This window comes from Schistocerca cancellata, chromosome 4 (assembly GCF_023864275.1).
Source record: "Schistocerca cancellata isolate TAMUIC-IGC-003103 chromosome 4, iqSchCanc2.1, whole genome shotgun sequence".
NCBI classification, from domain to species: domain Eukaryota; kingdom Metazoa; phylum Arthropoda; class Insecta; order Orthoptera; family Acrididae; genus Schistocerca; species Schistocerca cancellata.
The window spans coordinates 882,128,002-882,149,794 of NC_064629.1; the positions used below are offsets into that span (position 1 = coordinate 882,128,002).

The 21,793-nt window shown below is 41.5% G+C and overlaps 1 protein-coding gene across 6 annotated transcripts in view; it reads right to left on the reverse strand.

The window, feature by feature from the left end:
• LOC126185043 (coiled-coil domain-containing protein 177-like) overlaps positions 1-21,793 on the reverse strand; it is a 318,163-nt gene that overhangs the window by 15,798 nt on the left and 280,572 nt on the right. For all 6 annotated transcript variants that reach the window (XM_049927793.1, XM_049927791.1, XM_049927792.1 and 3 more), the window contains 3 exons: positions 19,521-19,702; positions 8,884-9,096; positions 7,757-7,912 (listed from right to left, as the gene is read on the reverse strand). In XM_049927793.1, coding sequence (XP_049783750.1) covers positions 7,757-7,912; positions 8,884-9,096; positions 19,521-19,702 — 551 coding nt within the window. The remainder of the gene's footprint in view (positions 1-7,756; positions 7,913-8,883; positions 9,097-19,520; positions 19,703-21,793) is intronic.

Sequence of the window (21,793 nt, forward strand, 5' to 3'; positions counted from 1 at the left end):
CGGGGCGCCAGAGATTTTGTGCGAGAGACACCCCAGTGCCCTTGGTGAAGGAGGCGCAAGACCGAAGCATGCAAAGACGCAGGTACCACAACACGCGGCGAAGCATTGTCGGTGGAAAGGAGGATAACACCATCCCTAGCCGTGAGGCGGTAGCGCAAAGCGTAGTAGTTCCGCAACGGGTCAGAAGTCTTAGCGGACGGACGATCTGGCCAACCCTTCTGAATACAGCGTAAAACCCGGGAGAGGATAGGTTCAGAACCCGTAGCAGTTGCCAGCCGGTCCCCAGTGATGGGGAACCCATCCACAACCCGCTGCTCGGCAACATCCAGGTGGAAACACAAAAGTTCGTCCCTATCGAATGCCAGATCAGGACCCATGGGAAGGCGAGACACTGCATCAGCATTCACATGTTGAGCCATCGGCCGGAAATGAATCTCATAATTGAAATGAGACAAGTAAAGAGCCCAACGCTGGAGGCAGTGTGCAGCTTTGTTGGGAAGTGACGTTGATGGATGAAACAAGGAAACAAGTGCTTTGTGATCCATAACAAGATAAAATTTGGATCCATAGAGAAAAACACCAAACTTATGAAGAGCATAAATAATGGCCAAAGCCTCTTTTTCAATTTGAGAATAATTTTGTTGGGCATCCGTGAGCGTTTTGGAGGCATAAGCAATGGGTTGTTCAGAACCATCAGAAAAACGGTGCACAAGGACTTCACCGACCCCTTATTGAGAAGCGTCCATGGCAAGAACAAGATGTTGGCCAGGTCGATAAGTAGCCAGGCACGGGGCCTGTTTCAGCATAGTCTTCAATTTCTGGAAAGCCGCATCGCATGACACGGACCAGTGAAAAGGCATGTTTTTATGCAATAGGCGATGCAACAGCTGAGTCACCAAAGCAGCAGATGGTAAAAACTTGTGAAAGTATGCTATTTTCCCCAAGAAGGCCTGCAGTTGCTTAACAGATGTAGGGTGAGGAAGGGCATCAATCACAGTGACAGTTTGCTGAAGCAGATGAATACCATCCCAGGAGAGTTGAAACCCCAAGTACGTGATAGATGCCTGAAAAAATTTTGATTTCTGAAGATTACACTTAAGATCGGCAGTCTGTAAGACATGAAAAAGTGTGTGGAGATTTTGAAGATGTTCGTCAGTGGTGGAGCCAGTGACAACAATGTCGTCCTGGTAATTTATACACCCAGGGACAGTGAGCAATAACTGTTCCAAGAATCACTGAAAGAGAGCAGGGGCGCTGGCAACCCCGAATGACAATCTTTGGTATTGATAGAGGCCGAAAGGCGTCTTAAGGACCAGAAACTGCCGGGATGCAGTGTCGAGAGGAAGTTGATGATAAGCTTCTGACAGGTAAGTTTAGAAAAATACTGGCCTCCAGCAAGTTTGGTGAACAATTCTTCAGGTTGAGGCATAGGGTAAGTGTCGATAAGGCATTGAGCATTTACACTGGCTTTGAAATCACCACAGAGACGAATATCACCATTTGGCTTAGCAACAACAATGACAGGAGAGGACCACTCACTGGAAGTGACAGGAAGCAAGACCCCTGAAGCAGTGAGACGATCCAGCTCCCGTTTGACCTGATCACGAAGGGCCACGGGTATTGGCCAAGCCCGAAAAAACTTAGGCCGAGCAGTGGGTTTGAGCATGATATGAGCTTCAAAGTCGTTTGCACAGCCTAACCCAGGAGAAAAAAGGGACAAAAATGTCGTTGACAAGGAATCCAATTGAGCATAAGGAATAGCATCAGAGACAATACTGACAGAGTCATCTATGGAGAACCCAAAAACGCGAAAGGCATCGAAACTGAAAAGATTCTCTGCATTACTATGGTCAACCACAAATATGGGAACAGTGCGAACAACAGATTTGTAAGATACCTCAGCATCAAATTGTCCCAAGAGAGATATCTTCTGTTTATTGTAAGTCCGTAATTGCCTAGTGACATGTGACAGGATTGAAGAACCCAACTGAAGATACATCTGAGAACTGATGATAGTGGCAGCAGAACCAGTATCCACCTGCATGCGAACATCTCGACCAAGTATTTGGACAGTGAGGAATAAGTACAATTGACAGACAACACAGAATCAGAATCAGCATCATGTTCATGAACATCATGTATGCGGTTGGATTTGCAAATGGATGACACATGACCCTTTTTTTTGCATTTGTGACACACGGCCCAATGTTGTGGACAATCTTCTCGTGAATGTTTCGTAAAACACCGCAGACATGAAGGAAGTTGCTGTGGGTTTTGTTGCAGTTTCTTAGAGTTTTGTTTACGGTTAGGCCGAGACTGCGCTTGGGAGCGTGCTGCGGCTATGCCGGCCAGTGGGGACATGCCACACGTTTCGTCAACATCGTACAGGGGTTGTATTTCCCCGACGTCACCCCATGCCTCTATTTGCGCTCCAGGGGCACGAGAAATTCCAAAAGACTGAGCAATGGATAGGACTTCATCTAGTCGGATTTGCCAATTGAAGGGCATGTTGCCTAACTTCTTTGTCGGGCGCCGATCGGATAATAGCATCCCGTACCATGGAATCGACGTAGGATTCTTTGTGAACTTCAGTAACAAATTGACACTTTCTACTGAGGCCGTGAAGTTCAGCAGCCTGAGTGCGATAGGATTGATTCAGTTGTTTTTGACAACGATAAAAGGCAACATGAGAGGCTACCACATGCATTTGCTTTTGAAAATAGACGGACTGAAGTGAGCACATTTCAGCAAAGGACAAAGGCGCAGGATCTTTCAAAGGAGCCAATTGTGACAACAACTGATACATTTGAGGTGAAATCCATGAAAGGAACAGAGACTTACATGTTTGTTCGTCTGTGACATGAAATGCCAAGAAGTGCTGTAGAAGACATTTTTCGTAATCAGACCAGTCTTCCACCATCTCGTCGTGAGGAGGAAAAGTAGGTAGAGACAACGACAAGAGACACCCCGTGTTTGATGCCACGACGAAATCACAAATCGCATTTGTGAGAAGTGTTTGCTGTTCTATGAGACCTTGCAATAGTTGCTCTAAGGTAGCCATGGAAACATGTGGGTCAACGATGGAAAAGAAAAATCCCATCCTCGTCGCCAATTGTTATAACTTCAAGTTGAACAAATAAATTTCATGGAAGACACAATACATGAAAGTCACAGATCAAGTAAACAGAGTAAGACGTGTGTACACTTTAACAGTCAAATCATAACTGAGTCCGAGTTGAGCAGCCGCTGGCTGGCTGGCCGCTTAGATGGCGCTGCTGCTGCATGGCTGGCAGACAGTGCCACATGTAAAGGATGCGGGTAACTGTGCGGCGGCACTTTGAAAGATCGGTGAGTCACAACAACCACCAACTCAAATTTACACAGAGATCTACAAACTGCTAAATGAGATAGATATATAAACCACAGAATACTGAATGTTATTCCTCTTCTCTCTTTGATGCACCCAGAACACGTGGGCATATGTCAATATAACTTGATATGCATAGACACCAATGGCAATTACGCAAAGAGTTGCAATTCTCTGTGACAGGTAGAATAGCCAGCAGAGTATATTAGTGCTTCTCATGTTTAGTGTTGTTACCAAGCTTGGTAGAGTATATAAGAGGTGTGAGTATATAAAGAGTGCAAACATTGAATTATCACTCTGAAGGACATGGAGGTACAGTGTGTCAAGTGAGTGTGAGATATCAACAACTGACAGAGTTTGAAAGGGGCTTCACTGTAGGTCTCCATTTAGCCAGCGGGTCAAATTGTGCAATACTCAGATTTTTGGGGCATTCAGATGTGGCAGTGGCCCAGTGTTAGCCTGCATCGAAACATGAGGGCAGGCGTACTCATTGTCAAGGTTCTGGTTCACCACATCTGACTACCATATGGGAGGATCACAGTATTGTGCATTGGGCACATAGTAACCACTTCAGATCTGCATCTTGTGTCCGAGAACAAATAATGGACTCCCTGCAACATTTTATGTCATCCCTCACCATCGGTCAGAGACCAGCAGCAGCTAGACTAGAGAATGTGTAGACTGCCGTCTATGTCACTACACAAATGGATGTGTTTGGAGTGGTACTATGACTGGGAAGCCCATTCTGTGTCCTTATGTCTACCTCTCATACGACAATATCATGGTGTCATTTTCCAACAGGATAATGATCATCCACATCATGTGCCTCTACAAACTGTCTGCATGATGCCGAGGTACTCCTGTGGCCAGCAAGATGCCCAGATCTGTCTCCAATAGAACATCTATGGGACCAGTTCAGACTGCAACTCTGTCTCACTCCCAGTATCCATGAAATCAAGGAGCAGTCACAACAGTTGTGAGCCAGCTTGCCTCAGGAGAAAATACAAAGGCTTCATGACACATTTCCCAACTGAATCAGTGCAAGTGTCCAGGCCAGAGTGGGAGCAATGTTATACTGATAAGTTGGGTCATACTGCAAAGCTTTTAACTCGATATTGTGATCACTGAAGTAACCGTACATACCCTCTCAACCCGTGAAGTTTCATTTCATTTCCTCCTCCATTTCTGGGTGCTTTTTTTTGTCAGGTAGTGTATTTCAACATAACTGCTTAATTTCTAGGTGTCTGTCTTCTTTTAGCACATCAATAATTGCCTTATAATTATTATTTCCAATATTGCCAGTTTATTTAACTTACAATGTGAGGGCCAATAAAAAGTTTCTATTTGAGAGGGTTGCTGCAGTATATGTGCAATGTAGTGCGACTGTGATACAGGTATGTAGCACCAGGTAGGGCAGGGATTAGTGTGGCATTTGTATATTTCTGGTGTGCATGCAGTAAATACAGAAACATGAACTATGGTGACATTATTACCAAATGTGTCCAAACAGAACCATCCTGCTGTTATTCTTTTCTTGGGTGTCAGAGGACAAACATCGATAGACATTCACTGGATAATGAAGACTGTGTATGGGGCAGCATGTCTGTCAAAAACCACCACTGTGGAATGGTGTACCAAGTTCCATGCTGGTTGCATTTTGACACAAGACACTGGTCAATATCTTGGAGGGGAGACAAGCCTCACCCATTACAGACGACAACAAGCATGTGGTTGATGATGGGACTGGGGCAGACCAGTGCATAACCATTCATGTGTTAGCAAAGAATCTCAACATCAGCTTTGGTAGTGTCAACACATTATCCAGCAGGAGTTAAGTTACCATAAGGTCTGCATCCAGTGGAGACCCTGAGTGTTGAATGCCAGACAAAAACCAAATAGGATGGCTGTTTGGCTGAAGCACCTGAGGCATTTCAATGTTGAAGGCACATTTCTTGAGAGTATTGTTGCAGTGGTGCCACTACTGGGAATTGGAGTGGAAAGCATCAACAAAGCATTGGTGTTATCCATTGTTCCCTTGTCCCAAGAAATTCAACAGCTAACCATCAGCTGTAAAAATGATACTCACCGCGTTCTTTAATTACCAGGGCCTACTGCTTATTGATTTCAAGGAATCTGGTGTCTCCATCAGTGGGGAATGGTACTGTGCAATACTGGAGAGTATGGCATGCAAAATAAGGTGAAACATCCAGGAAAAATTTGACAATGGGTGCTGCTGCTTCATGATAATGCATATCGCAAATATCATAATACAGAAGTTATGCCAACTCAAGTGGGAGACACTTGACCACCTGCACTATAGTCCTGATCTCTCCCCACATGATTATCACACCTTTGGTCCCTGAAATAAAGCCTATGAGGTTTGATGATTTCTGTTGGATGAGGATGCACAACAGGCAGTTATGGGCTTCTTCATGCAATAGGACACAGTGTTTTACCAAATGAGTATCTTCAACCTGGTGTGTCGGCCGCACGATTGGCTCACTGTTTATGCTGACTTTATCTGACTGGCATGCTAATTTTGGAATGTATGGTCTTTGAATAGAAACTTTTTGATCAGATCTTATACATTCACTGTCCTCCATAGATCCCATCACATAGAACCTTTTGGTTTGTGGAATAAGTAAAGAGGCACTTTAATAAAAAATGATCAAAGTGTAGAAACTAAATTTGTAGAAGAAAGAAAGTGGCTAAATTGGAAAAAGCTTATGCTTCCTCAATTATAATAAAGTGCTGCTGCTTATCTTCTGTTGGTAGTTCACTATTTACTTGCGGTGGTAGTTTTTAAAAGAAAACAGTTATTCACAATTGTAAATACTGAGACCTATTTTCAATACATCTAGTATCATGGGTGTCAATCCTAAATTTTATTCTGTTATTAACAACAAATACCATTGTGAAGTAGATGTATTGGCATGTAAGTGTAAGAGCCACTAAGTATCTCAAGAGTCCTCTGCAAGGCATTCAGTAATCAACTTTATGTAATATTCTTACTGCATGCTACTGTAGGAGGCAAAAAAAAAAAAAAAAAAAAAAAAAAAAAACTTTTTTGAACTAGCACCAGAATATTATGTCATAGCCCAGTATTTACTAAGTAGTGATAAAAGAATAGAACAAGAAATGCTAAACAGAACTAAGAAAGCAGTCTCTCAGTGTACTATTGGATGACTAACACAAATTATGGAACAAACAGATAGGTATGAAAACTAAAATGCAAACTTAAAAGCAATTATGGTGCCAATTGCAGCATATGGTATGGAGAGTTTGGCACTTCAAGAGAAACACCTAAGTAGGATTACTGATACAGAAATTAAGTTCATGAGGAAAGCAGTAGGGAAGAATGGTAAAGACAGAGTTAGAAATGAAAAAGATATGAGAAAAGGCTGGGCAGAAAAAAGTAATTAGTGTGGTGGTTGAGGAGCATCAGTTGAGATGGTATGGGCATGTTATGAGAACACAAAAGGATGGAAAAGCTAAACAAGTACTTGAAATACGTGCACAGGGAGGAGCTGGATAAGGAAGATGACCCCTGCATCATGTGGGAGGACAGGGTTGAGAAACTGGAACAAAGGTGTGGAAAAACAATTATGGAAATGAAGAGATAGTATGAGAATAAAGTGGAATGGCTGAAATGTATAGAGCAAGGCTACACCAAGGGAAGTGAAGAAGAAAATATGTTTAAATTTTTTTTACCCTGTCCAAACACACTAAACAAAAAAGAGGTAGAAGAAGAAGAATAAGAAGAAGAAGAATAACTGTTATCAATGGGCGAGAGAGTGGAAGAGTGTCACTTAACAATCTTATCACCAACACTTAATTTATGCAGATTTACAAGGGTTTAAATGCCCCTAATGGATATGTTACTCAGGTGAATCCAATGACTAGTCCACATTCAAAGTCACTGAGCTTTCCTGACTGACCAGTTATTCCATTGTACTGGTGGATCCACCTAAGATCGCCTAAGAAGACAATTGCTGATAGCTGGCAGCACTGTTGCCAGCTTTCAGTTGTAAACTGCAAATGGCTGCATGCAAAAACAATAGCTGTCTACAGAGCTCCAGCAGTAATGATGCATTAAAAGAGAGACGTTTACAAAATTGTGTTACATCCCTGGTTGATGCAGGCCTGCAAAACGGCCACTCCCAGCCCATTGGAACTGTCAAGGATCTTTCTCCTCTGACTCGGCTATGGTGGTCAGTTCTGCATTACATTCGAGTGTCTAGATACTTTCAATCAGAAAGTGTATACTGCAAGTACTGCACAGTGATATGAGTATCCTTTTAAAGGTATTAGAGCACCATTTCTTGTGTACCTCGCATGGCAAAACACATTATATAAAGTTATTCAAATTGAATATTGGGACACAGTTACCGTAAATGCTCCCTTAAATCTGCTGTAGCCTGAGCCTGACGCCTGGATTCTCTGATAGCCAGATCACGTTCCTCAGCCATCTGTTTCATTTTTGCTTCTTTTCGGGCTATTACTTCACGTATGTACTGTATTCTTGCTTCATCCTCGCGGTTAATTCTGTAACATAATAATAAAAATAATAATAAGACTGTAGATAAATGACATTATCAGTAGAACAAGGCAATAAATAAATTAATCATTTTAATCAAAGTTTGAAGTTATGGTTTTTGAGAATAGGAACTGTAATGTAGCTATAAGAAATAGCCATAGGAATAGAAGTTAAATGGATTTTAGTCATAAATGGTCAAATTTCAACTCCAGAGAACTTAATACAGTTATGTTCAATATGATCTTATCTAGTTCTATTTTTTGCATGTGAATTCTGACTAAGCACAGCCAGTATTGCTTGCAGTCCCAGCCTTTGGTTTTAATACAGCTTCAGACACATAATGGGAGAGGCAGGACAAAGCACAGCAAAGATTTTCAATAATAACAACAATAATAATAATTTGATTTCTTATCAATTACTTAATTTCATATAGCACTAGTATAAATTATGTTTGTGGTAATAACAAAAGACTTGGTCTATTTAGATGTTTAATAAAATTAACACCATCCTCTTTTCTCAATGCTAATGAGAGGAACAGATGTATGTTAAGTCCAAAATATATTCACCTACAGGAACATCAAATCCAGAAAAAAATATGAGTGTTCTAAAATTAATAACACAAAACAAAAAGGTAAAGCACAAGTAGAGTTAAATGTCCCACAGACAAGAAGGTCATAGAGACAGAGCAGAAACTTAGATTGTGCAAGGTTGTGGGAAGAAATTGCCAAAATTAATTGTAGGCAACCACAGAAAACCTACATCTGGTCAGATTTGAACACTGCTCCTCTCAAATGTGAAGCTAGTGGTTAATCTGAACCATTACACCTCTTCAGTTGGTAATAACAAGAAACAGCAGCCTCTCAACAAAGTCCTGAACTAAAGAAATGACAGTATCTAAAATCTGTGTGTGTCTTTTTTTGTATAATATTTAAATAGTAATTATATAACATATTCATCTATTCTTTCAGTCAATTGGTACCTTTCCATAAGTCGTGTGTGATGGCGCTGCCTAGCACGATTCTCTGTTTCAACCCGCTGTCTCTTGCTCTCAACTTGTCGTGTTGCCCTGTGTTCAGCCTTTTGAGTTGCTTCACACTGCAGTGTCTTCACTTGTTTCTGCCACTTTTCAAATCCACGTTCCAAATCATCGTGCAACTGGCGAACTTGTTGGAATTTTATAGCTCTTTCTAAACTGTAAAAGAAAAAGACTATTTTCATTTTGCAATTCTTAAAGATAATCAGAGAAACAAAAAAAGGTCATAAAATGTTGATTTATTCCATTATTTTCATTTTTTAAATTTGCTAACTAATTTACTTTAATGCACAAACCTTAACATAATGTGGGACAAATTAGAAATTGTTATAATATGTACATAGTATATGGTACAATAACACTGTATGTAAAACACTACAGATAGTTCATACAGCATGTGATCAAGAAGACAGTACAGATGCTAGCACAGGGTATAATATCTCTGTTATTATGTGAGAGATTAAATACACAGCAACAATCTGATGCCTAGTCAATACTTGCAGTGTGTGTGATCACAGTTAGCAAGTTCACCAGTCACTTGAGAAAGAAAAGTTTGTAACAACTTGTCTTGTAAGTTGTGATGATTATGTGTAGTTTTCAAAGCAGTTAATGTTGTAACAATATAAGAAGTGTGTTGCATAACAGTTTAACGCATTTTCCTGGAAGTACAGTTGTAACATATTGCTAGAAAGTAAGTCATATACCACAATAAAAGTTAAGATTCCTTTCTAGATTTTGGAGATCTGCTGAATTTTTTGTCTCAAAATGAAAAAAATAAATAAATAATAAAAATAAAAACAAAATATTTGTGGAAGAAAGGGCTCCAAATTATTTGGTGAATTGTTAAAAATTATTGTGTTTCCCACTGAAGCCACCTGCTAATGTTCAGGATGCTTTACAATTGGTTTGGTGTTTTGGGAAGGGATGATCATGTCATGATGTGCACTACCATCCCAAAAAATATTCATTGATTCATACATTTGCCTCATATTAGCATTGGCTATCTTTACCCACATATAAGAAGCTACTTTAAAAAGTATGGTTTAACAGATTTTATTTGAAACTATTATTTATTGACTTTTACATAAAACTGCATACCATCAGCCAGGACTAGAAAAAACTAAATAAAGATTTATACTTTGTAAAAAAATAGAAACTAGCAAAATTCCTGCAAACTGCAACTGCCACTGCTAATTACAGAGCTACTATTAAAGCTCTATTTTTTATTGTAATATTTATTACACTACCTACTACACTAACATATATGGACTTATCCCTTGCATGCTCTCTGTGGGACCCACATTCCCAACATGTCCACACCACTACCTTCGTAGTGCGCTTAATAGATGTTTGCCCATCACACACACACATCAGGGCACACATTTTCAACATGTCCCCAATGATGTACATCAATGCCTGTTTGCAGCTAGGGTGCCAATTTAATTATCATTTCATTCTAGAGAAGCTGCACGGTCATCAATGGTATCTGTTCTTTCGGGAACAGATACTACCTTCATATATAGTTAAAATATGGCCACCTGGCCACTGACCTTCTTGTGTGAATGCACATGCTATGCCCCAACTCGTACGGGACTTGGTAGATTAATCTACCATGAGTAATGAGTGTGATGGAGAAACATCTATTATGTGCACTACGAATGTAGTGGTGTGGACATGTTGGGATGTGGGTGTCACGGGGAGTGTGCAGGGGATAAGTCCCTGCAGGCACATTATCCTCTGTGTCCTTAGTGGCTCAGATGGAAAGAGCATCTGCCATGTAAGCAGGAGATCCCAGGTTCGAGTCCTGGTCGGGGCACACATTTTCAACATGTCCCCAATCATGTATATCAACACCTGTTTGCAGCTAGGGTGTTGATTTAATTATCATTTCATCCTAATTTATCACATCTGATCTTTGTGGTCCTTATGCAAAATGTACACTGACAGCAGTAGAATCGTTCTGCCAAGTAGAATCGTTCTGCCACTGACCTCAAATTTCTGCAATAGTGCCTCTGGAAAAAAGAGTGCCATCCTCCCTCCAGGGATTCCCATTTGAGTTCACGAAGTGTCTCTGTAATACTTGCTTGCTTATCAGATCTGTCAGTAAAAAATCTAGCAGTACACCTCTGAATTGCTTTGATGTCTTTCTTTAATCCTACCTGGTAGGGATCCCAAACACTTGAACAGTACTCAAGAATGTGTCACACTAGCATTCTGTATGCCATCTTGTTTATGGATAAACTATACTTTTCAAAAACTCTCCCAATTAAATGAAGATGAACATCCATCTTCCCTACCTACCTGATGTGCTCATTCCGTTTCTTATTACTTTGCAACATTATGTCTAGATATTTAATCAATGTGACTGTGTCAAGCAGCACCCTACTAATGCTGCATGTGAACATTACTGGATTGTTTTCCCTACTCGTCCACATTATCTTACATTTTTCTTCATTTAGAGGAAGCATTCATCACATCAATTAGAAATTTCTCTCTACGTCATCTTTTACCTTCCTACAGTCACCCAATGATGACATCTTCCTGTACACCATACTGCCTTCAGTAAACAGCCGTAAATTCCTACTCACCCTATCTGTCAGATCACTTATGTATATAGGGAATAACAGTGGCCCTATCACACTTCCCCGGGGCAGTCCTATGACTTCCTTGTCTCTGATGAACATTTGCTGTCAAGGACAATGTACTGGGTTCCATTACTTAAAAAGTCTTTGAGCCACTCTCATATCTGGGAACCTAAACCATATGCTCTAACCTCAGTCAACAGTCTGCAGTGGGGCATCATGTCAAATGCCTTCTGGAACTCTAGGAATATAGAATCTCGTTGTTGCCCTCCCTCCATGGTTTATATATCATGTGAGAAAAGGGCAAGCTGGGTTTCACGTGAGTGGTGTCTTCTAGATCTGTGCTGATTTGTGGACAGAAGTTTTCCATCTCAAGGAAATTTATTATACTTGAACTCAGAATGTTTTAAAGAATTCTGCTGCAAATCAGTTTTAAGGATACCGGTCTGTAATTATGTGAGTACGTCCTTTTACCTTTCTTATATAAAGGGCTCACCGATGCTTTTTTCCAGTCACTTCTGACTTTGTGCTGGGTGAGTGATTTGTGATAAATGCAAGCGAAATAAGGGACCAATGCTGCAGAGTACTCTATGTAAAATTGAAATGGGATTTAATATGAACCTGGCAACTTACTTGTTTTCAGCTCCTTCATGCGGGAGTCTGCACAGCAATCAAATGATCTTCCCGCATTTCTTGAACACGAAATTTCAAAATTCATCTTTCTTTCTGCTGTCTTCTATTGCAACCCCAGACTCACTGATTAGTGACTGGATAGAAGCCTTCAACCCACTTAGTAATTTTTGTATGACCAGAATTTTCTAGGGTTATCAGCAAGGCCTTTCACTAAGGTATGTTGGTGGAAATAGCTGTATTGTTTGCACATTGAAATCTTGCTCACTTATGCTATCACCATATGACAATTTTCTAATCATCCAACATAGCATATTCTTTTTGCATATAAGGGGCACTGACTCCCTGAAATTCACCTTCAGGTGAGATTACCAGATGGAATGCACCTGGAGGCCCTCTGTGGGGAAATTTGTTTGTACCTAGGACTGATATATTTCAAGGACCTCAAGTTTCAGTCACCACCATGATGTTTCAGCATCTGCTACTGTTATTTACACAAATGGCTCTAAAATCTTGGATGAGAAAAGATTGCTGTTGCATCTTCCATTGGTCAGGAATATAATTTGTTGCTGGGAATGTGCAGAGCTTTCATGATGCAGCTAGTAGCCTTCAACAGAGTCCTATGTTTTATTAAAAAAACCTCCCTCAACTGCATTTCAATTTGTACTGATTCAATGAGCAATCTTCAGGCTATTGTGTGTGTGTGTGTGTGTGTGTGTGTGTGTGTGTGTGTGTGTGTGTGTGTGTGTGTGAAATCTTATGCGACTTAACTGCTAAGGTCATCAGTCCCTAAGCTTACATACTACTTAACCTAAATTATCCTAAAGACAAACACACACACACACACACACACACTCATGCCTGAGGGAGGACTCGAACCTCCGCCAGGACAAGCCGCATAGTCCACGACTGCAGTGCCTTAGACTGCTCAGCTAAACCCACGCGGCTCAAGCTATTGATCAGTGTTATCCTTGCCATTGTGTAATATCTGCTATTCACATATTTCTCTCTGATCTTAGTCGTTCTGCCTTCTCATTTGTGTTTCTCTGTGTCCCAAGTCTGTGTAATATCTGCTATTCACAGATTTCTCTCTGACCTTAGTCGTTCTGCCTTCTCATTTGTGTTTCTCTGTGTCCCAAGTCATGAACTGGTGGAGAAGCATTTATTCATCCAACACTCGCTTCGCCAATCCTAGACGTGGGTTTGGATGTGCAAATGAGACCTCTCCTCACTCTGAGATGGAACAGTGTCTGTTAGGCCACTGCCTCCTCTAATAAACTATGCACTATCAATGAGACTACTGCCATATGGTGCTCCTTCTTTGGTTCATCCCAGAAGGAATCCACTGCCCTATGTTGCCTCTCATCAGTCATACCAAATTAACTCATAGTTTCATTTTACATAACAAGCCATCCCCACATTGTGGTTGCAAGCCTTACAGACAGCAGATCACATTTTGGTGAAATGAATCCTCCTTCTAGCATTCATGTTAAGCATGGCCTTCCAGAGTCTTTGCCATTAATATTGGTGGATGATTCATGGATAGCTAAACTGGTTCTCTGTTTTCTCCATGAAAGTTGTTTGCTTTCTCAGCTATAATGTTTTAAAGTACTTCCAGGGAAGGGGCAATGTGGTTGGCACTGGGGTATTTCCTACTGCATGCTGGGTCTGGGGGATCCCTGATCCTACTTATTTTGCCACCTGCCTTGGTCATTTCCCTTTTAATCAGTTTTAAATGTGATTAGATGTTGTTAGCCCATTTTTCTGCTGCACCCTACTTCCAATTTTAGGGTTAGCACTCTGGCAAATAGTGGGTACTGTTGCCCTCTTTAACAGTTTGACTATAACAGATTGGAGGTTCTCTAACCTTATTTTATTATTTCCAGTCCAACTTGTATCCATTATGTTTCTTAGCCTTCTTACTTTTATGATACCAAATATCCTGGCTAGAAGGCATTCTTTACGCTGTAACTCTCTTTGCCCTTAACTGGATTGACAAGGGTCTGATGTGTGTGGTATTTCTCTCGCAACAGATGAACCCTGGGACACCTCTCTCATCTGCTCTGACTTATGTACTGGACTGACCCATATAAGGGTGATTATAATTAAAGTCCCAGTTCCAAAACACTGTAAAAAAGGAACTGCTCCACAGAATGACATCCAATTTTAATGGAATATTATTGAATAAGCAGGAAACATTATGGAAAACAAGAATTTAACAGAAATTTTCCCATTAGATGGCACTGCATGCATCATAACTTAAAAAAGTTTGGCTACAAATGACAGATTGATAGCAATAGGATGGGTATGGTGTGGGTTGCACATTAAACCACTTGTACTGTGCAATGTACATGACTGAACAAGTTTGTGACACTGTTAGATAGTTTACCACATCCACCACTACAAGGTCATACAAGATCAGATGGGAAAAACTGGTTTGCAGTTGTCCTGAGGCCAAAAACCACATAAAAAGCAGCAGTTAAACTGATTTTTAATTTTCATGAGATTGACACAAGACATATTCAGTATGCCGTCCACTGTTTTCTGCCACATGTTGAAATTGAGAAGCGGCATATTCCACAACAGATCAGACTTTCTCAGGGGTCACGTTCAGTATGCTTTGTGCATTTCATGCTTTCAAATTAGTTACATTTGTAATCGGAGCCCTGAACACAGCATCTTTCATAAAATGCCACAGTCATAAGTCACACAGTTTAAGATCAGGTGATCTGTATGGCCAGGCCATGGGGAAATGATAGCTGATAATTCTACCATTTCCAAAATACCTTTGCAGCAGCTGCTTCACTGGTTGTGCAATGCACAGGGGACTGCCATATAGCACAAAAATTATCTTACCCACACATCCACACTGTTGAAGGGTTGAAATGATGCTTGTCTGAAAAAGACTCTCGCAGCATTTTCCAGTGATGGTACAGATAACAGGACCCACAGTACCCATCTCCTCAAAAAAATATGGACCTACAATAAACAATACTGTCAACCCACACCAGAATGAAATGGTACTAGTTGATGTGCTAGCGGATTTTCTGTTGCCCATATTCTGTGTATTATCATGTCCTTGGGGACAGAAATGGGAATTGTCTGTCCACAGAAAATCCCATGGCCATTCACTGTCCGTTTCCGTGTGAGCAAGAAACTCTAGAGCAAATGTTTGGCTTACTGGCAGGTCAGCATGAAGCAACTCCATAGTAGGGGTACCTTTGTGTGGATATCAATGCAACATGTTTTGTAGAATTTTAAGCACTGTTCTCAGAGGCATGTTCGAAAACTGATGACAGGCACACAGGCACATACGTACACAAGCGCGAGCGCGTGCGCGCTCGCACACACACACACGCGCGCGCACACACACCCACCCACCCACCCACACACACACACACACACACACACACACACACACACACACACACACACACACCAGTAGCCCAGGTATAAAACAACTGTTATTTACATTTGAAATTGCAATAATATACAGGGTTATTACAAATGATTGAAGCGATTTCACAGCTCTACAATAACTTTATTATTTGAGATATTTTCACAATGCTTTGCACACACATACAAAAACTCAAAAAGTTTTTTTAGGCATTCACAAATGATCGATATGTGCCCCTTTAGTGATTCTGTGGACATCAAGCTGATAATCAAGTTCCTCGCACACTCGGCGCAGCATGTCCCCATCAATGAGTTCGAAAGCATCGTTGATGCAAGCTCGCTGTTCTGGCACGTTTCTTGGTAGAGGAGGTTTAAACACTGAATCTTTCACATAACCCCACAGAAAGAAATCGCATGGGGTTAAGTCGGGAGAGCATGGAGGCCATGACATGAATTGCTGATCATGATCTCCACCATGACCGATCCATTGGTTTTCCAATCTCCTGTTTAAGAAATGCCGAACATCATGATGGAAGTGCGGTGGAGCACCATCCTGTTGAAAGATGAAGTCGGCGCTGTCGGTCTCCAGTTGTGGCATGAGCCAATTTTCCAGCATGTCCAGATACACGTGTCCTGTAACGTTTTTTTCGCAGAAGAAAAAGGGGCCGTAAACTTTAAACCGTGAGATTGCACAAAACATGTTAACTTTTGGTGAATTGCAAATTTGCTGCATGAATGCGTGAGGATTCTCTACCGCTCAGATTCGCACATTGTGTCTGTTCACTTCACCATTAAGAAAAAATGTTGCTTCATCACTGAAAACAAGTTTCGCACTGAACGCATCCTCTTCCATGAGCTGTTGCAACTGCGCCAAAAATTCAAAGCGTTTGTCTTTGTCATCGGGTGTCAGGGCTTGTAGCAATTGTAAACGGTAAGGCTTCTGCTTTAGCCTTTTCCGTAAGTTTTCCAAAACATCGGTTGTGGTACGTTTAGCTCCCTGCTTGCTTTATTCGTCGACTTCCGCGGGCTACACGTGAAACTTGCCCGCACGCGTTCATCCGTTCTTGGCTCACTGCAGGCCGACCCGTTGATTTCCCCTTACAGAGGCATCCAGAAGCTTTAAACTGCACATACCATCGCCGAATAGCAGTTGGTGGATCTTTGTTGAACTTCGTCCTGAAGTGTCGTTGCACTGTTGTGACTGACTGATGTGAGTGCATTTCAAGCACGACATACGCTTTCTCGGCTCCTGTCGCCATTTTGTCTCACTGTGCTCTCGAGCGGTCTGGCGGCAGAAACCTGAAGTGCGGCTTCAGCCGAACAAAACTTTATGAGTTTTTCTACGTATCTGTAGTGTGTCGTGACCATATGTCAATGAATAGAGCTACAGTGAATTTATGAAATCGCTTCAATCATTTGTAATAGCCCTGTATATTGGTAAGAGTAGTACAGGTATAAAAAGCATCTGTCACTCATGACTGGCATAACAGCAGTGAAAAACCACATCTCCCTATCTGTATCCACCTCTTCCTCTTGATCTTCCCATCTGTCCACATCACCCCCCCCCCCCCACCTCTATCTCTCTATAACCTTCTTCCCACTCTCTCTGTCTCTTCATCTCCTCCTTGCCTCTCTTTATCCATTTCCTCCACCTCCTCCCTCTGACCATATTCTCCTCCCCCTCAGCATTTCCATTTCCACCACCTCCTCTTCCTTTTCCATCTGTCCACCACCCTTTTACTTCTTCCATCAGCCTCATGCATCTCCCCCTCCTCTCCTCTTTCTGTTCACTTCCTCCCTCTGTCCATTCCCTGCTCTCTCAATGTCAACCTGTTCCCAGCCATGATAATTGGCACTTGTGGCTGCTGCAGTACGATTCAATAAAGCAGGATGATACAATTCCCATAACAAGCCTGTCATGCATGGCAGACTACACCTCAGGGGTTTGAAAATCATTGATTTTCCCCTGATGTAAAGGTCGCCATGCAAAGCCGGTTGATAAAGCAGGCAGATACTGCTCCAACACAGCACATCTGTCATAAACGGCAACCTACATGTGGGGCCCGGAAAACCATTTCTTGCCACTGATGTGCAGGCTGCCCAGCAAAGCAAGCTTATTTGGCAGGCTGATATTGTCCCACACAACATGCCTGTTGTGGAGGACAGCCTATACACCAGGGGCTGGAAAAACACATTTTTACCTGTGTCTTCACTTCTACTGGAGCATATACACCTCCAGTATGGAGGCGTACATCAGTACATCGGGAAGGAACCTGACATTGCTTTCCAGAAGGAACTCCCCAGCTAATGTGGTTGAATGGCTCATAGCCAAGATTTTCAGATCAAGTTGACACCTAACAACAGGCAACTGTTACACCAACATGCCACTGGTGATTGCACTCCTACACAAGCACAGTATGATCCTGGTTGGAGCAATCTGGAGAAACAAAAAGGACCTACCTAAGGAATTCACTGAGACCACTGGCTACCCAGTCTGCAGCAGCATCTTTGCGTTCAGTAACAGGATTATCCACGTGTCCTACATTCCAAAAAGAAGAGAGTTGTGATTCTTCTCTCCAACTTTCTCTGTGATGATCATATTAACTAATTGACTAGGGACAAGAAGGAGCCTTAGGTAATTACCCACTACAGTAAGACCAAAGGTGGTGTCGACACTATCCATCAGCTATGTTGCACTTTTGATGTGAGCTGAACCTGCAGAAGATGGTGACTCTGGATCTTCTTAAGGCTCCTCAACATAGCTGAAATCAATGCACAAATGATCTAGTTCTGTAATTTGCATGGGGTAGCCTTGACACATCCACAATTCCTGAAAATCCTTGCCCTTAACCTTATTCAATGTTAACTCCACAAGTGGCAGGAGGCATCCAGGTTTCTTCTGCAGCAGTCCCTCAAGGTCTTTGTTCCTAGTTCTGCAGCCAAGATGTGATTCTTCCTCTGGTAAAAAAAGTGAAGAAGAGTCCAAAGTGTGAGGCATGTGGCCACAAAAAAGACAAAGAGATCAACTCTCAATGCAAAGCCTGCAGTCAGTGCTTCTGTCTCTCTGAGCATGCAACCTTCCTTTGTCCCAACTGCATCCGTGAAGAACCCACCAATTAAATTCAGAAATTTGTGAAATAAGAACTATGGCAAAAATATAGAACTTGCCATTTTTATTGTAAGTTAGATTTATTATGTGAGTAGTAATGTTTCTGGTAAATGTTATAACAATAAAATAAAGTGTAGAAAATCAACAAAGAAGTAAAAAACACAGTAGCAGAAGTCTTTCACTAAAAATAAATGAGGCAGGATAATTGTACATATTAGTATTGGTGGGACCTGATCCATCTTTCTTGATGCAGGGCTCAATCACGGTCATCACCCTCTGACAACACATACAATTTCTCTGTCAATGAACTTAACCACAGTTTATGGTAATAGTGAACTCGCAGTAAGTCCAGCTGATTTCCCTGACATGCACCACATATGTTGTGTAATGCTAGAAATGCAAGCATTATTCCCTGTTCAACCAAGTGGTTTGGCTTAAAGACACACTGGGACTAATTAGAAGATTAGTGATACTAACTACCTGCCAGAGTGAAATGTCAAGCTTCTCATATCTAAAGGCAGCTAATGTTGATAATCTGTCAGACAACTTGGCATTTTCCTCTGTGCAAAGGAGATGTGTAACATGCAAAATGTGGCTACCACAGAGAGGCCTACCATTAAACCACATTTTGAAAGGCTATATGCTAATGGCACAGCTTACTTTGTATGCTTAAAACAAATCCTCTTTCCTATGGCAGTTAGCACCTGCACAGAACCATCAATCAGCGATATCACGTGCACTATATGAAAGTAATATTGAGTGGGGAATGGTAAGATAGTCACTCTAAGAGATGCAGCTTTAAGTATATATTCAGTTTTCATCTTAAAATACATAATTCATGATGCAAAATAAAAAAAGTTTCATACCTTTGTCCTTTTATCTGACGATCTCTTTCTTGTAACATCTTATCATATTTCTCTTGAGCTCTCTGTTCACGTGCACGACAGTGCTGGCGTAATTCTCTCAAAGCAGCTTCTGTTTCTTCACGCACTTGTTGCCACCTCTCCTGGTGCCGTAGTTCCTCAACTCTATTTGCGCTTGCCACTCTCTAGACACACAAAGAGAGATTTAAAAACATATTCTAAAACCAGTATTTATTTTTCTTTCATTTTTTAAATTGAAAAGACACATAAATTTTGCATTCAGTTACAAATAATTTCATTTTCTATCACATAATAAGTTTGTGGAACACAAGTAACAGTCTATAGGTGATAATCTTTTCAACTCTTCTATTTATTCACTGAAGGTTTAAGGCCATAATCATTTAAGGCTTAAGGCCATAACCATGATAGTAATATGAAATAAAGAAGTTGTACAGTCAAATGGCACAAATATCATGCAATCAATCTTTAGGTGCTTTGATAGCTACAGTCTGCACATGTATTCTATTACGTGCTTTCTGTACACTGAAGCGGCAAAGAAACTGGTATAGGCATGTATATTCAAATACAGAGTGGGACTGATGACCTCAGCAGTTTGGTCCCAGGTATTTAAAAAAAAAAAAAGAAAAACCAGAGATATGTAAACAGGTAGAATACAGTGCTGCGGTCACCAAAACCTATATAAGACAACAAGTGTCTGGTGCAGTTGTTATATCAGTTACTGCTGCTACAATGGCAGGTTATCAGGATTTAAGTGAGTTTGAACGTGGCCTTATAGTTGGCCCACAAGTGATGGGACACAGCATCTCTGAGGTTGCGACGAAGTGGGGATTTTTCCATATGACCATTTCATGAGTATACCATGAATATCAGGAATCCGGTAAAACATCAAATCTCCGACATCGCTGTGGCCAGAAAAAGATCCTGCAAGAACAGGACCAACGATGGCTGAAGAGAATCATTCAATGTGACAGAAGTGCAACCCTTCTGAAAATTGCTGCAGATTTCAATGCTTGGCCATCAGGAAGTGTCAGCATGCAAACCATTCAACAGAACATCACTGATATGGGCTTTCGGAGCTGAAGGTCCACTCATGTACCCTTGATGACTGCACTACACAAAGCTTTTTGCCTCGCCTGGTCCCATCAGCACCAACATTGGACTGCTGATAACTGGAAACATTGCCTGGTCAGACCAGTCTCATTTCAAATTGTATCGAGGAGATGGATGTGTAAGGGTAGTATGGAGACAACCTTATGAATCCATTGACCCTGCATGTAAGCAGGGGACTGTTCAAGGTGGTGGAGGCTCTGTAAGGGTGAGGGGTGTGTGCAATTGGAGTGATATGGGACCCCTGATACCTGTAGATATGACTCTGACAGGGCACATGTATGTAAGCATCCTGTCTCATCATCAGCATCCATTCATGTCCATTGTGCATTCTGATGGACTTGGGACACTCCAGCAGGACAATGCAACACCCTACACATCCAGAATTGCTACAGAGAGGTTCCAGGAACACTCTTCTGAGTTTAAACACTTCCGCTGGCCACTACACTTCGCAGACATGAACTTTATTGGGACTATCTGGGATGCCTTGCAACGTGCTGTTCAGGAGAGATCTCCACCTCCTCATACTCTTACAGATTTATGGACAGCCCTGCAGGATTCGTGGTGTCATTTCCTTCTGGCTCAATAGGCTCTGAGCACTATACGACTTAACTTCTGAGGTCATCAGTTGCCTAGAACTTAGAACTAATTAAACCTAACTAACCTAAGGACATCACACACATCCATGCCCGAGGCAGGATTCGAACCTGCGACTGTAGCGGTCGCTCGGCTCCAGACTGTAGCGCCTAGAACTGCACGGCCACTCCAGCTGGCATCATTTCCTTCCAACAGTATACCAGACATTAAGTCGAATCCATGCCATGTTGTGCTGTGGCACTTTTGCATGCTCGCAGGGGCCTTACACGATATTAGGCAAGTGTACCAGTTTCTTTGGCTCTTCAGTGTATGTGGTAAGGCAAAAGCAGTGTCATGAATATGTACACAACTATATGATATGAAACAGTTGAATTTTAATCAAGGAATGATAAATTACTGCTGAATACAACTGTGGTGGTAGCAGAAAGTGCCCCAATTGGTGGAGCACATCACAAATTAGGTTTTTCATTGTTCGCTGGGTATTTAACCAAGTTTTAAAAAAACAGATGAAGTACAAAAAATAAACTGCCTCCATGTCACTATCAAATTAG